General features: G+C 39.2%; 1 protein-coding gene across 1 annotated transcript; it reads right to left on the bottom strand.

Annotated features, from left to right (window-relative positions):
- Positions 1-792: 792 nt before the first annotated feature.
- On the bottom strand, positions 793-12379 carry LOC126292193 (leucine-rich repeat-containing protein 58). Its single transcript, XM_049986037.1, has 4 exons — positions 11424-12379; positions 9372-9588; positions 7748-7937; positions 793-2534 (listed from the first exon to the last, which is right to left on the bottom strand). Exons 1-4 carry the CDS (start codon positions 11930-11932, stop codon positions 2353-2355), a joined length of 1098 nt encoding a protein of 365 aa, XP_049841994.1. The 5' UTR covers positions 11933-12379; the 3' UTR covers positions 793-2352.
- Between the last annotated feature and the right edge of the window lie 363 nt (positions 12380-12742).

The raw sequence follows: 12742 nt of genomic DNA, 5'->3' as shown, positions 1-12742 counted from the left end.
ACAAAATCCCAATCACCAACTTTCTCCTCCAAATGGGAAAATATTTTGTTGACACTGACCTACATATGAAGAAATGGTCACCATTATGAAACAAGGCAACTGCAACGGAAATGGGCATGTGATCATCAGCATTGGATGTTGGCACTGTTGCAGCATGTTGTATGTTCTAATGAATCCAAATACCTTCTTCTTCATTGCAATGGGAGGGCGCAAATCCGTCATCTTCCAGGGCGACAGCTCCTCAACACCTATATTATGGGACAGAGACAAGTTGGTCGCGGCAACATTATGCTCTGGGAAACATTCAAGTGGGTATCCACGGTCCAGTGGAGCTCGTGCAAGGCATCACGATGGCCAAGGATATCTTACACTGGTCGCAAACTACACACAGCCCTTCTTGCTGATCATGTTTCCTGATGCCAGTGGTATATTCAGCAAGATAATATGCCATAGTTCAAGGAACACAGTGGCGAGTTCGAATTGGAGTGCTGACCCCCAATTCACTGGATATGAACCCAATTTAACACATCTAGGGTGTGACTGAACTCCCTCCCTGGAATTTACGGGAATTAGGCAGAAGTGCTGCCAATTCCCAGCAGCAAGCTACCAAGGCCTCATTGCTTTCATTGCACGAAGCATTGCCGCTGTTATATGTACCGAAGGTGGACATATTCGCTATAAGGTTGGTGGTCTTAATGTCCCATCTGATCAGTGTTTGCCATACTTGTCTTGGTAATCATAAATATTCACAATAACTATTATCAAAAAGGCAAAGCATACTAGAATCTGAAATAATTTACAAAACTTTATTGCATTTTATATCTCAATTCTTATGAAATTTTATAAAACTACAAATATAACACAAAATTCACACAATAAGTCCAGCTACTGTACACACAACCACAATCAGATCATTATACAAAGGCTTGTATTTCACACATTTCATTAAATTACGACTTTTTTCCTCTATTGACAGAGTAGTAATAAAAGTAATCCAGTCGATTCTTACCAAATAATGGTCAATTACATTTCTGCAGCAAGTCAGACTGTCCCTATTTTAGCAAGAAAATTACTTCATAATTAAAATGGTCCCATAATCCAGGGGAATGCAGAATGTATCAGGCAGTATGAGTGTTGTTGAGCAATAAGGTACATCATTCCATCAAATACTAGGTGACAACTGCATTATGAGAATATAATACAATGATACTGAAGTCTGTGTTCCTATTTAAAACAAAATATTCTAACAATTCTATTTTCCACACTGATTTACAATACTTTGTTTCTGAAGAGAGACTATGATGTCAGTATGAAAAATTCTCTATTTGTGACAGTATCTTAGTAGATCAGTTTGGAAACAAACATGGCATCTATTTCACTGAAGCAATAAAATGAAGTTTCTAAACAGAATGCAATACACTGATACATCTCACATTCAACATCTGCTATTTTATGTAAAATGGTAGGAGCCAAACACAGTTAGTATTCAGGTAAAGGTGTAATTCTGTATTGTAGTACAGTTGCAACAGAAAAAAATAATAATAAAATAATAATTACTGAATTCCACAAAGTGCAGCTCTTTGAACAGTTACATGTTAACAAATGTGATACACATCAAGTTTAAAAATTTGAAAATTTCCTTTTCAAATCAGTTTGCTGCAGAGTATGAAATTTTTAATTTCCACCAATTCCAACGACAAGTAAAAAATCTATTTATAATGGAGGCAATTTCCAAGGCATCAGAAACCATTCACATATCTGTCAAGTGTGCCTTTATAAAAGGCACATCTTGCAGCAACAAACATAATTCCAGCACAATCAAGGCATTAAGTTGCCCAATTGCAAACGTATCTCTCTCTCCTCCCCCCCCCCCCCCCCTCTTAGTCTCTCACAAGCTTCAATCCTCTTCTTCCCTTGTTCACTACAGAAATACTAACTCCTCCATCGGTGCATCACTGCTTCACCTCCCACTGTTACAATCAGAGAAATGTTTATTCCATTATACTGAATGTTTCACGGGGCACGCACCATAGGTGACAGGCTTTCAGAGATTTTGTGATACATCATAACATTCTTTTCCCTTAGATATGCTTCTGGTATCTCACTGTGTGTCTAGTATTCAGCCGATAAAATGCCGAAGTTCTTTATCAGACACACACTTTGCACTGCATAGAATGGCATATGGAATGTTGTGAAGGGCAGGAAGTCAACTAACAGAAAGAAAAACTTTGCTTATATTGACATTCACTGCACAACACACATCCTATTCCTTACACCAAAAATCATGTCAATGACTTGCCAACATCAGCAGCAATAAGCCTGTAATGACAAAACTTTGCAGCGAGTCAACAATCAGCCTAGCAGTACTCTCTTCACCATATGACATGCTTCCTCTTCCGAAGACTCGCTTGCTGATGAAGGGGACGATTCGCTGATACAACGTGAAGAGCATAGATATTGCATCAGCGGTATCCTGTATTTGCCACAGAAGTCGACAAATTTCACGTGTTCCACTCGGCTGTCGAAATACACTCCTGAAAGATACATGAAATTTCATGAGCTAAAGGAAATTTTTGCAAACTATGTCTAAAAAATAGTTGACACAAAAACAGTTAATGCCATAGCAAAATGGATAGTTCAGTCTGCGATACAGATCTGCTTTTCCTTTAGACAACACTTCCCTTAACTTCATTTAATTTCTTTAGGGCCTTCTTTTAAAAAGGATGTTTATTCTTTTACTGGGGGATATTTATTTATTTATTCTTGCAAGGGTTCTCTCTCAGTGTTACAGGAATTGGCAAAGTAATGCAATGCAAACCAATAGGCCAAAATATATGACACACACCCTTGTTAGGCTAGGACAGGTAACTTATGGGGATAGGAAAGTTGGTCAGCAGCGGCCTTTATTACGGAACCGTCCCAGCATTTGCCTTAGCGATCCAGGAAACGTCATATGCAGTATCAGGATGGCTAGATAATTGATAAGAAAAGTATGTTTGCTTACAATTTTCAGAAAAGCATGCAGGCATTGCTGTGTTCAGATACCATTATCCTTCAACTTGCTTGCAAAATTTCTTCTGTACTTACATGCAGGAGATAGGGGAGAGGGAAGGGGGCGAGAGGGAAGAGCACATAAAAGCAGTTAACTTCAGCCTGCTCCAATGTTTTGGTCTCCTCATACCGGTAGTTTCTAGATTATGTCTGAGAGAATGGAATTTACTTACTTAACATAAACATTTTACATATAAAAACATGGCAGAGAAGTTTGTCTACTGCATTCACATGGTTTTTAGGGCCAGCCGAAGAACAGCTTCACTAGTAGAACGGTGTGGATGCACTTAGTGCAAAACCAACACATAATGTCATTAATGATGCTTCGAGAAACTGACACAAAACACATAGAGCAAAATAAATTTATATAGTTTCTTATAGAAATGAGCTAAAAATCATTAATATAATATTACTGGCAACTGAAGATTGAAAAATCAACATTTAAGATGTTTTAGTCATAAGAAATCTCAAATTTTCCCTTTCAATCTGGGATGTGAGTGACCTGTCCCTCCTTTCCAACCATCAGACCTCCACGAGGAAGAAGTGGAAGTTTCAAAAGCTATGAATAGTTTCTTCTACTTCCAAGTGTTTCCAACAGTAGCACTTGCAACTTCACCTTCTTAAGGTAAGTACTGGCAAGGTATCATGTCTCTTCCTCATTTAAGTGCAAAGTTTGATTCACTCTGTAAGGTTAAATCCTTCCCTTTACTAATCTGGTGGGAAACCATCACACTGTATCAGTTGAACTCCATATTTTCGTGTTATTTTCATTAATGATAATCTTAAGAAAACTAAAGAGTAGGCAATTTAATAAATGAAAGAGAATTCAGATTTATTTCACTACTGGCCATTAAAATTGCTACACCACGAAGATGACTTGCTACAGACGCGTAATTTAACCGACAGAAAGAAGATGCCGTGACATGTAAATGATTATCTTTTCAGAGCATTAACACAAGGTTGGCACCGGTGGCGACACCTACAACGTGCTGACATGAGGAAAGTTTCCAACCGATCTCTCATACACAAACAGCAGTTGACCGGTGTTGCCTGGTGAAATGTCTTTGTGATGTCTCGTATAAGGAGGAGAAATGTGAACCATCACATTTCCGACTTCAATAAAGGTTGGAATGTAGCCTATCGTGATTGAGGTTTATCGTATCGCAACATTGCTGCTCACGTTGGTCGAGATCCAATGACTGTTAGCAGAATATGGAATTGGTGGGTTCAGGAGGGTAATACTGAACGCCGTGCTGGATCCCAACAGCCTCGTATCACTAGCAGTCGAGATGACAGGCATCTTATCTGCATGGCTGTAACGGATCTTGCAGCCACGTCTCGATCCCTGAGTCAATAGATGGGGACGTTCACATGACAACCACAATTTGCACGAACAGTTCGACGACATTTGCAGCAGCCTGCACTATCAGCTAGGAGACCATGGCTGTGGTTACCCTTGACACTGCATCACAGACAGGAGTGGCTGCGATGGTGTACTCAATGACGAACCTGGGTGCACGAATGGCAAAAAGTAATTTTTTCGGATGAATCCAGGTTCTGTTTACAGCATCATGATGGTCACATCCCTGTTTGGCAAAATCACGGTGAACACACATTGGAAGTGTGTATTCATCATCACCATACTGATTTATCACCAGGCGTGATTGTATGGGGTGCCATTGGTTACACATCTCAGTCACCTCTTGTTTGCATTGACGGCACTTGGAACAGTGGACGTTACATTTCAGATGTGTTATGACCCGTGGCTCTACCCTTCATTCAATCCCTGCAAAACCCTACATTACAGCAGGATAATGCACCACCGCATGTTGCAGGTCCTGTACGGGCCTTTCTGGATAAAGAAAATGTTCAAATGCTGCCCTGGCCAGCACATTCTCCAGATCTCTCACCAATTGAAAATCTGGTCAATGGTGGCCGAGCAACTGGCTCGTCACAATACGCCAGTCACTATTCTCTTGATGAACTGTGGTATCGTGTTGAAGCTGCATGGGCAGCTGTACCACCTGTACATGCCATCCAAGCTCTGTTTGACTCAATGCCCAGGCGTATCAAGGCCATTATTACGGCCAGAGGTGGTTGTTCTGGGTACTGATTTCTCAGGATCTATGCACTGAAATTGCATCAAAATGCAATCACATCTCAGCTCTAATATAATATATTTGTCCAATGAATGCCCGTTTATCATCTGCATTTCTTCTTGGATGTAGATTACTGATGACAGTATTGGACCGTAGATCAGGCCACTATGTACAACAGGATAGTGGGTTTATAAAATATGACGGTATGTTGTAATAAAGCTCTACCTGTTTAATGTGTGCTAGTAGAATGGGCATATACAAAGTGCATGGCTGACTGCAACTGTCATCCCTTTTTTTTTATTTAAAAAAAAGGGGGGGGGGGGGGGAAATTGAATAACAGTTATAATTATGAGCGACACATTTGATAGAGTCTGTAAGACACTGGCTACAGTCACTGGCAAGAGACAACAGACTGTAAGTAAAATACTCCTTTTGAAAGGACAGTTTCAGAAAGGGAAGGTCATGTTGTTTGTTGTTGTGGTCTTCAGTCCTGAGACTGGTTTGATGCAGCTCTCCATGCTCCCTCTACGATTTTTACCCTCCACGCTGCCCTCCAATGATAAATTTGTGATCCCTTGATGCCTCAAAACATGTCCTACCAACCAATCCCTTCTTCCAGTCAAGTTGTGCCACAAACTTCTCTTCTCCCCAATCCTATTCAATACCTCCTCATTAGTTACGTGATCTATCCACCTTATCTTCAGCATTCTTCTGTAGCACCACATTTCGAAAGCTTCTATTCTCTTCTTGTCCAAACTAGTTATCGACCATGTTTCACTTCCATACATGGCCACACTCCATACAAATACTTTCAGAAACGACTTCCTGATACATAAATCTATACTCTATGTTAACAAATTTCTCTTCTTCAGAAACGCTTTCCTCTCCATTGCCAGTCTACATTTTATATCCTTTCTACTTCGACCATCATCAGTTATTTTGCTCCCCAAATAGCAAAACTCTTTTACTATTTTAAGTGTCTCATTTCCTAATCTAATTCCCTCAGCATCGCCCGACTTAATTCGACTACATTCCATGATCCTCATTTTGCTTTTGTTGATGTTCATCTTATATCCTCCTTTCAAGACATTGTCCATTCCCTTCAACTGCTCTTCCAGGTCCTTTGCTGTCTCTGACAGAATTACAATGTCATCGGCGAACCTCAAAGTTTTTACTTCTGCTCCACGAATTTTAATACCTACTCCGAATTTTTCTTTTGTTTCCTTTATTGCTTGCTCAATATACAGATTAAATTACATCGGGGAGAGGCTACAACCCTGCCTCACTCCCTTCCCAACCACTGCTTGCCTTTCATGCCCCTCGACTCTTGTTGACATTGTCAAAAGCTTTCTCCAAGTCTACAAATGCTAGAAACGTAGGTTTGCCTTTCCTTAATCTTTCTTCCAAGATAAGTGGTAAGGTCAGTATTGCCTCATGTGTTCCAACATTTCTACGGAATCCAAACTGATCCTCCCCGAGGTCCGCATCTACCAGTTTTTCCATTCGTCTGTAAAGAACTCGCGTTAGTAAATTCATTATATAATTTAATAAAGGAAAGGTATGAATTTAGTATGGAATTTAGTATAGTGGGGCCGAAGGGGTTATGGTAGGGAAGGAGGAGGGGAAGGAAAGGAAGGGTGAGAGGAATCCACACTAGATGCTAAGGAGGGAATTGTTCTACAAATGGCTCACATTACGGAGAGAGAATTTGGCAGTGGAGGCCAAATACTAAAGGGGGACCAAAAAAGATGAAAGAGAAAAGGCAAGGCGAACAAAACCACAAGGAATTCAAGAAGCCAGGTGGATAGCTAGGTCAGCAAAAGCGAAAACACCAAGAGAGGAGAAGGAGGGCACAGAGGGGGAGGAGTGAGGACAGTGAGGGAGAGGGACTGGAAAGGAAATGCAGCTTGGGAAGCAAGAATGGGCTGCAATAGCTCATGGACCCGTGCACACTACACCCAAACTTGAGAAACAACTGGAGGGGGGGGAATGAGTGAGGGACCACATTAGGAATGAATGAATTTGAGAAGAACTGTATGTTGAAGCAATAATAAACACAACAACACAGAAATACAGAAAGTGGTGAAAACAGAGTGTGAGCAGAATGTCAGAAGAATAACTAATGAACCAACTTTTAAGATACAGTCAGAGAAGACCCAGGCAGGCCAAAAATGAGATGGGCACAACAGTAATCTTTGAAAACAGAACAGGCAGTCAGTCAATCTAATCATTAGAAGCAAAGATGGTCATGAAAGGTATTAAACTGCACACAAAAATAGCACACTGTATTTGAATAGCGTAAGCTTGACAAAGTCCTGTGAATGGTGAAATGTGTTTTTACATTATTTAACAATAAAATAAAGTTCTGGTTCCACATTCCCAGGCAGGTGTGTGTGTGTGTGTGTGTGTGTGTGTGTGTGTGTGTGTGTGTGTGTGTGTGTGTGTGAGAGAGAGAGAGAGAGAGAGAGAGAGAGAGAGAGAGAGAGAGAGAGGTGAGATGTCGTATGGCATTTTTTACTGAAAACATCTCAACTGCCAACTTAGGTTTGTGATGTTACTCATAAAAGAGCAACAGAAGACACATACAATTTACCTACCTTTGCAGTGAGGATTGACACAGTGGTGTGCACTGTCCAGGTAATGTACAAGAGTTCTTGGGAGGTCATATGGAGAGTATGTGACGTTAGCAAGCTTCACGGTGCGCGCTGCCAGCTCCAACAGTGTTGGAGGGTCCAGAGACATGTTCGTGGCAAACCTCACCACAAGTGGGTTGTCCCTGAGACTCAACTGCAAATAAATAAAGCACAATGTCATAAATCACCAAACAAACCATGTGTAACCACCATATATAAAAACTAAGAACAATGTCCAAAGTGCAGCTAGGCTTATTGCTCGACTTCATAGATCGGATGTTTCAGTCAGTCACAGTCACATAGTTACTAGCAATTATTTTCAAACTCCTTTCCAAGGACAGTTATTGCGACTTTGAGGGAATTGTGTGTTTTAGAGGAACCTCGTTCATGAGACACTAGTTACAGATGCAGTAATATGGATAGGAAGCTTTTGAAATGTGATGTACCCACAAAATTAAGAGTGGATCCTACCTAATGAAGAAGTACTGAATCAAATTTGGGAGAGAAGAAATTTATGGCACAACTTGGTGAAAAGTTGATAAGACATGTCTTCGTTCATAAAGAAGAATAGCTAATTTGATAGTGGAAGTGCAAACATTTTTGAGTGACGCCAAGGCAGGTTCGAGTGCATGTAGCTTGAAGAAGTTACAAAGAGATGTAGAGACCTTAACAAGATTGATTAGCATGGAGAGCTGTATCACAGTAATAGTAAGACACAAGACAACAACATTATGGGTAGAGACACTGGAGTAAAGCTGTTACTACCTTTCAGGATTTATAACAAACAGATGGTTTAAGATGTTTGTGATAGAACTGGCCAAGAAATTACTTAGAAATGTCTATCTATTGACAAATAATATGAAATGAAAATGACCATATACCTAATTTTTTCCTACATACAAGCTCTGTATGTTGAAGCTGCAGGGAGTTGGGAGAGCGATGGGGAGAGGGGGGAGGGAGTCAGAGCGCGATGGGGGCAACACTTCAGGAAAGAACAGTCTGCAATTTTCATACCTGAACTATTATTTGATAATGTAGGTAAATACAAATTTTCATAGTATGCCATTATTAAAATGCCATCTTTGTAATCTCCAAATACTCTGTCATCAAACACTTTGCACGGACACCGACTGCACAGTGACCACTGCATTTTTTTCACTAAATATGTAAGGAGTCTCTTTAAAAACAGTTTGGGTATTGTTTAATTTTGAAATGGTTTGCTATCATATCCGTTGTCAACAATAAAAGTTCTGTAGGACCACATCTTCATTTGGGCATGAATTTTCCACAAGAGATGTCTAATGTGTTTATCTTTACCAAATACGGCCCATTATGTAATCAATCCATACAAAATATTGTCAAATAATATTAGCAACAGATAACACAATTTATTGTTGTAAAGAGAACTAAATCCAAAGTGGGAACACAAGTGACAATTGAAGTTTTAAATTAAGGCTGTAAGTGTGCTTTGATGGCCTAATGGTTAAGATGAACGTCTGTAAAAAGCAGGCAATTTGGGTTTGAATCCCTGTCTGGCACAAAATTTTAATCACTCAAAGCATACTCATCCATTTAAGTTGCCACTTACTTCTGCAAGGCTGTTTAGACCCACAATTTCTGGTGGAAGAACTGTTAAACGGTTCTTGTGTAGCAGAAGTGACTTCAGGTACTTAAGATTTGCTATAGCTGCTGGCAGACTTTCCAACAAGTTATCACACAGCACCAAAGCCTGAAGGTTTTTGAGTTTACCAACAGATGCAGGTACTTCTTGAAGCTTATTGCCACCCATGTACAAGTACTGCAAACTGTGAAAGAAGATAAGTTTGCTAAGAACTCGCAACAATGAAAAGTTGTATAAATACTAAGTTAACTATTAGACCTCTCTGAAAAACTCATTTGTTTTATCTTCAAAATAACCACAAAAATTGTTATACAACAGCCAGACAGTGCATTTTTCAATAGTATGTCTCACTTGTTTGTTCACAATCTTCGAACTGGCCTTAAACAAACACAGTAAAATATGCCGCAGTCATTACACTTGCCATGTAATTGTTTTATACATGTGCGTAACTGTAAAAGAATTTTAGCACTCAACAAGGCATCTGTGGCTCTTGTTAGCATGCTTCACACATGTATGCATGATCTCACAGCAATATGAATATCTTTTCAGACTTCCAGCTGCATCACACGGTTAAAATCCCACAAACTTTCGACAAGCTCTCCACGGCCATTGTCAAGTGGTCGACGACTGCCTTGCAGGCATGATTTTAACCACTTGACGCAGCTGGAAGCCTGTGAAGATGCTTCATATATATTTCTGCTGCACTCTTAAGAAATGAGTTTGTATAACATGAGCCAAGGTTAAAACTCAAATTTCCCAGGTAAAATATACTGCAAATCCTGACAGCATAAGCAGAACAATGTCTGAAATTTAGTCAAACGAAGTTGTCCTGTACACTGAGAGTAAATATTAGAATTCTGTCACATTATTACTGACTGGTACATAAAGAAATTTATGAAAAACACTAAAGTGTGCGAGATAGGACTTGGAACCTGTCACTTCCTGAATATAGGTCCACAGTTTTAATAACTAATGGTACAAACTGTTTAAAATCGAAATATTTCAAAGACTTCATGCCAAATGAATATTCACAAATAAAACTGTAAATACTTATGAACTGATGCAGTGCTATTTTTATTAATGCATGTATTCTTTCAAATTTAAACATATTAGCTAATTTATTTACTAATTTACATAGTTTATGCCCACACTGGAACACTAAAATCAAAATAATACAACAGGGTCTACTATGATTAAGTTTAGGTCTTAGCATAAATATTAGCTAATACTAATTAAATTCTGTGTATTTTAAAATTTCTGTTTAGGCTAATATTGTGTAAATTCAATCCAGATACTACGCAGGTGTCCCAGGGTGAATAGTCATTATTCAGATATATGATGAGAAAGATCATTCAAAGCAAAAAAAAGTCTAAGCCTAGTAAATATGACCTCTAAAATGCATCTCAAGGGCTATGAGCACTTTTCCATCTTTCCTACAATGAAACATTTCTTCTGCCAAACAGATATGCATACCTCCTAAGATATGCATATTTGCTACACCTTTTTGCTTCAAATAACCATTCCTATCATATCCCTGAATATTGACCTTTCCTCCTGGGACACCTCATATTGTAGTATAGACAACACCACTGAGATTTGTATAATAAATGACCTGTGATACAACATTAAAAATTTCAGATCTGTTGACATAATTACATTTTATGATATTTGATAAGTGAGCGTACACCTCTAATTTGTTTTGAGCTGCTTCTGTTCCAATAATTTGTGAAGGCAAATAAAAATCTTGATAATCTTACTGGTGATTTTCACTTTATTACAACAGAAAAATGAAACAGATCACAACTACACTTCTAAATGCACTGACTTGGCAAGCTAAACTTAAGGGTTATTCCGTATGGAAGGAAAGTGGTAGGCCTAATTCTACTGAAAAATAAGGTAAATTATTTACATAAAAACTTAACCACTTAGCACATAGGCCTATTATTTGGATTCCGGTAAAACAAACACAGCAATGCTAATTGTACAACACAAGTTTCAATAGTTTCTGGTGAGTCTTACCTCTGTAATTTCCAGATATCTTTGGGGATGTTGGTGATGCTGTTAGAACCAAGGTACAAGTACTTCAGTGCCGTAAGTTCCAAAATTTGCTGTGGGAATGACGTTAGACTATTACCACTTAAATTCAGTTCTTTCAAACTGGTAAGTGCACCAAACGATTTAGGGAAGGAGTCATTTTCCAACATATTATTCCTTGCTATGAGGGAGGTGAGCCTGCATTCCGTTAATGCTTCTGGAAGGTGGGTTATATTATTGTAACTGATATCAAGCATTTTTAGATTTGTAAACTTCGAAACCCTGGCCGGCAGTGTATCCAAGTCATTGTTGTACAGCAATAACGTGTCTACATCCTCAGTAGCTTTTTTGTCCTTCGCTGCATACTCTTCCAAGTTGTACATCAATGTGTCCGAATCGAGTAACAGCCTCGAGTAGTCCAACGTAACGTTTCTGTCAGCATCACTACTGTCAGACGTCGTGTACTCCGGTTGCACTGCCTGATACACACTCATTTTTTCTTCCCTGCGTCAGGACCTGGCGCGGATTCTCCGAGACACTCACCAGTACTGGACTAAGGCAGTGTCACCACTCAGTACTTATAGGTCAATTAACTGCAATTCATTTCAAGGCAGCTGATAACGGAAATGATACAGCAATATCCTATGACGTCATCTGCTGATAAGTTACGGAATTAGGCAGCACTTTTGCGGCAAACACTCCAGTACGAGGATGCATTAAGCCCCCCTTCTTATGCACTTGAGATTCTCAACCTTTCTCTAGTAATTGTCGCAGCGTCTCTGATATTTTATACACGTAACAGTGTATGTTCCATCCAACTTTTGCTGTGTGTGACACAAACATTTCAATTTCAAAACAAAACCGCCCACCTACTAAGCGCCTAGCACACAGAAACTCCATTGCAAACGTTACGCAACATCGGTTAGCGTCTGCTGGGATAGCTCTTACAACGGCCGCCTATATTGGTCGTGTTCATACCACAGCACTTTCATGGCTACAAAAAAGACGAATAATCAACAAATGTACCAGTACGAAGATATTGCTGTTTTTAAAAAAATTTTCTTTTCGCGGTGGCAACGTTTCACATCTTAAAAGAGATAAACTGACAACATTTGTATGTCATCGTCAGACATAAATCACATGTATGTGATCTTTGAGATACGCTTTACAAGCTTTAATTTTATATTACAATAATTAAATAAAATTAACATATTTTCATACTCATTCGCTGAAAAGTAATGTTTTCCAGTTAATAGAGCGAGCAAAAACAACGTATGAATAATTCGTGTAATATCTTTGAGTTT

This window comes from Schistocerca gregaria, chromosome 9 (assembly GCF_023897955.1).
Source record: "Schistocerca gregaria isolate iqSchGreg1 chromosome 9, iqSchGreg1.2, whole genome shotgun sequence".
Lineage (NCBI taxonomy): Eukaryota > Metazoa > Arthropoda > Insecta > Orthoptera > Acrididae > Schistocerca > Schistocerca gregaria.
Note: the sequence above shows the minus strand (reverse complement) of the source record. Positions and strands in the feature narration are given on the sequence as shown.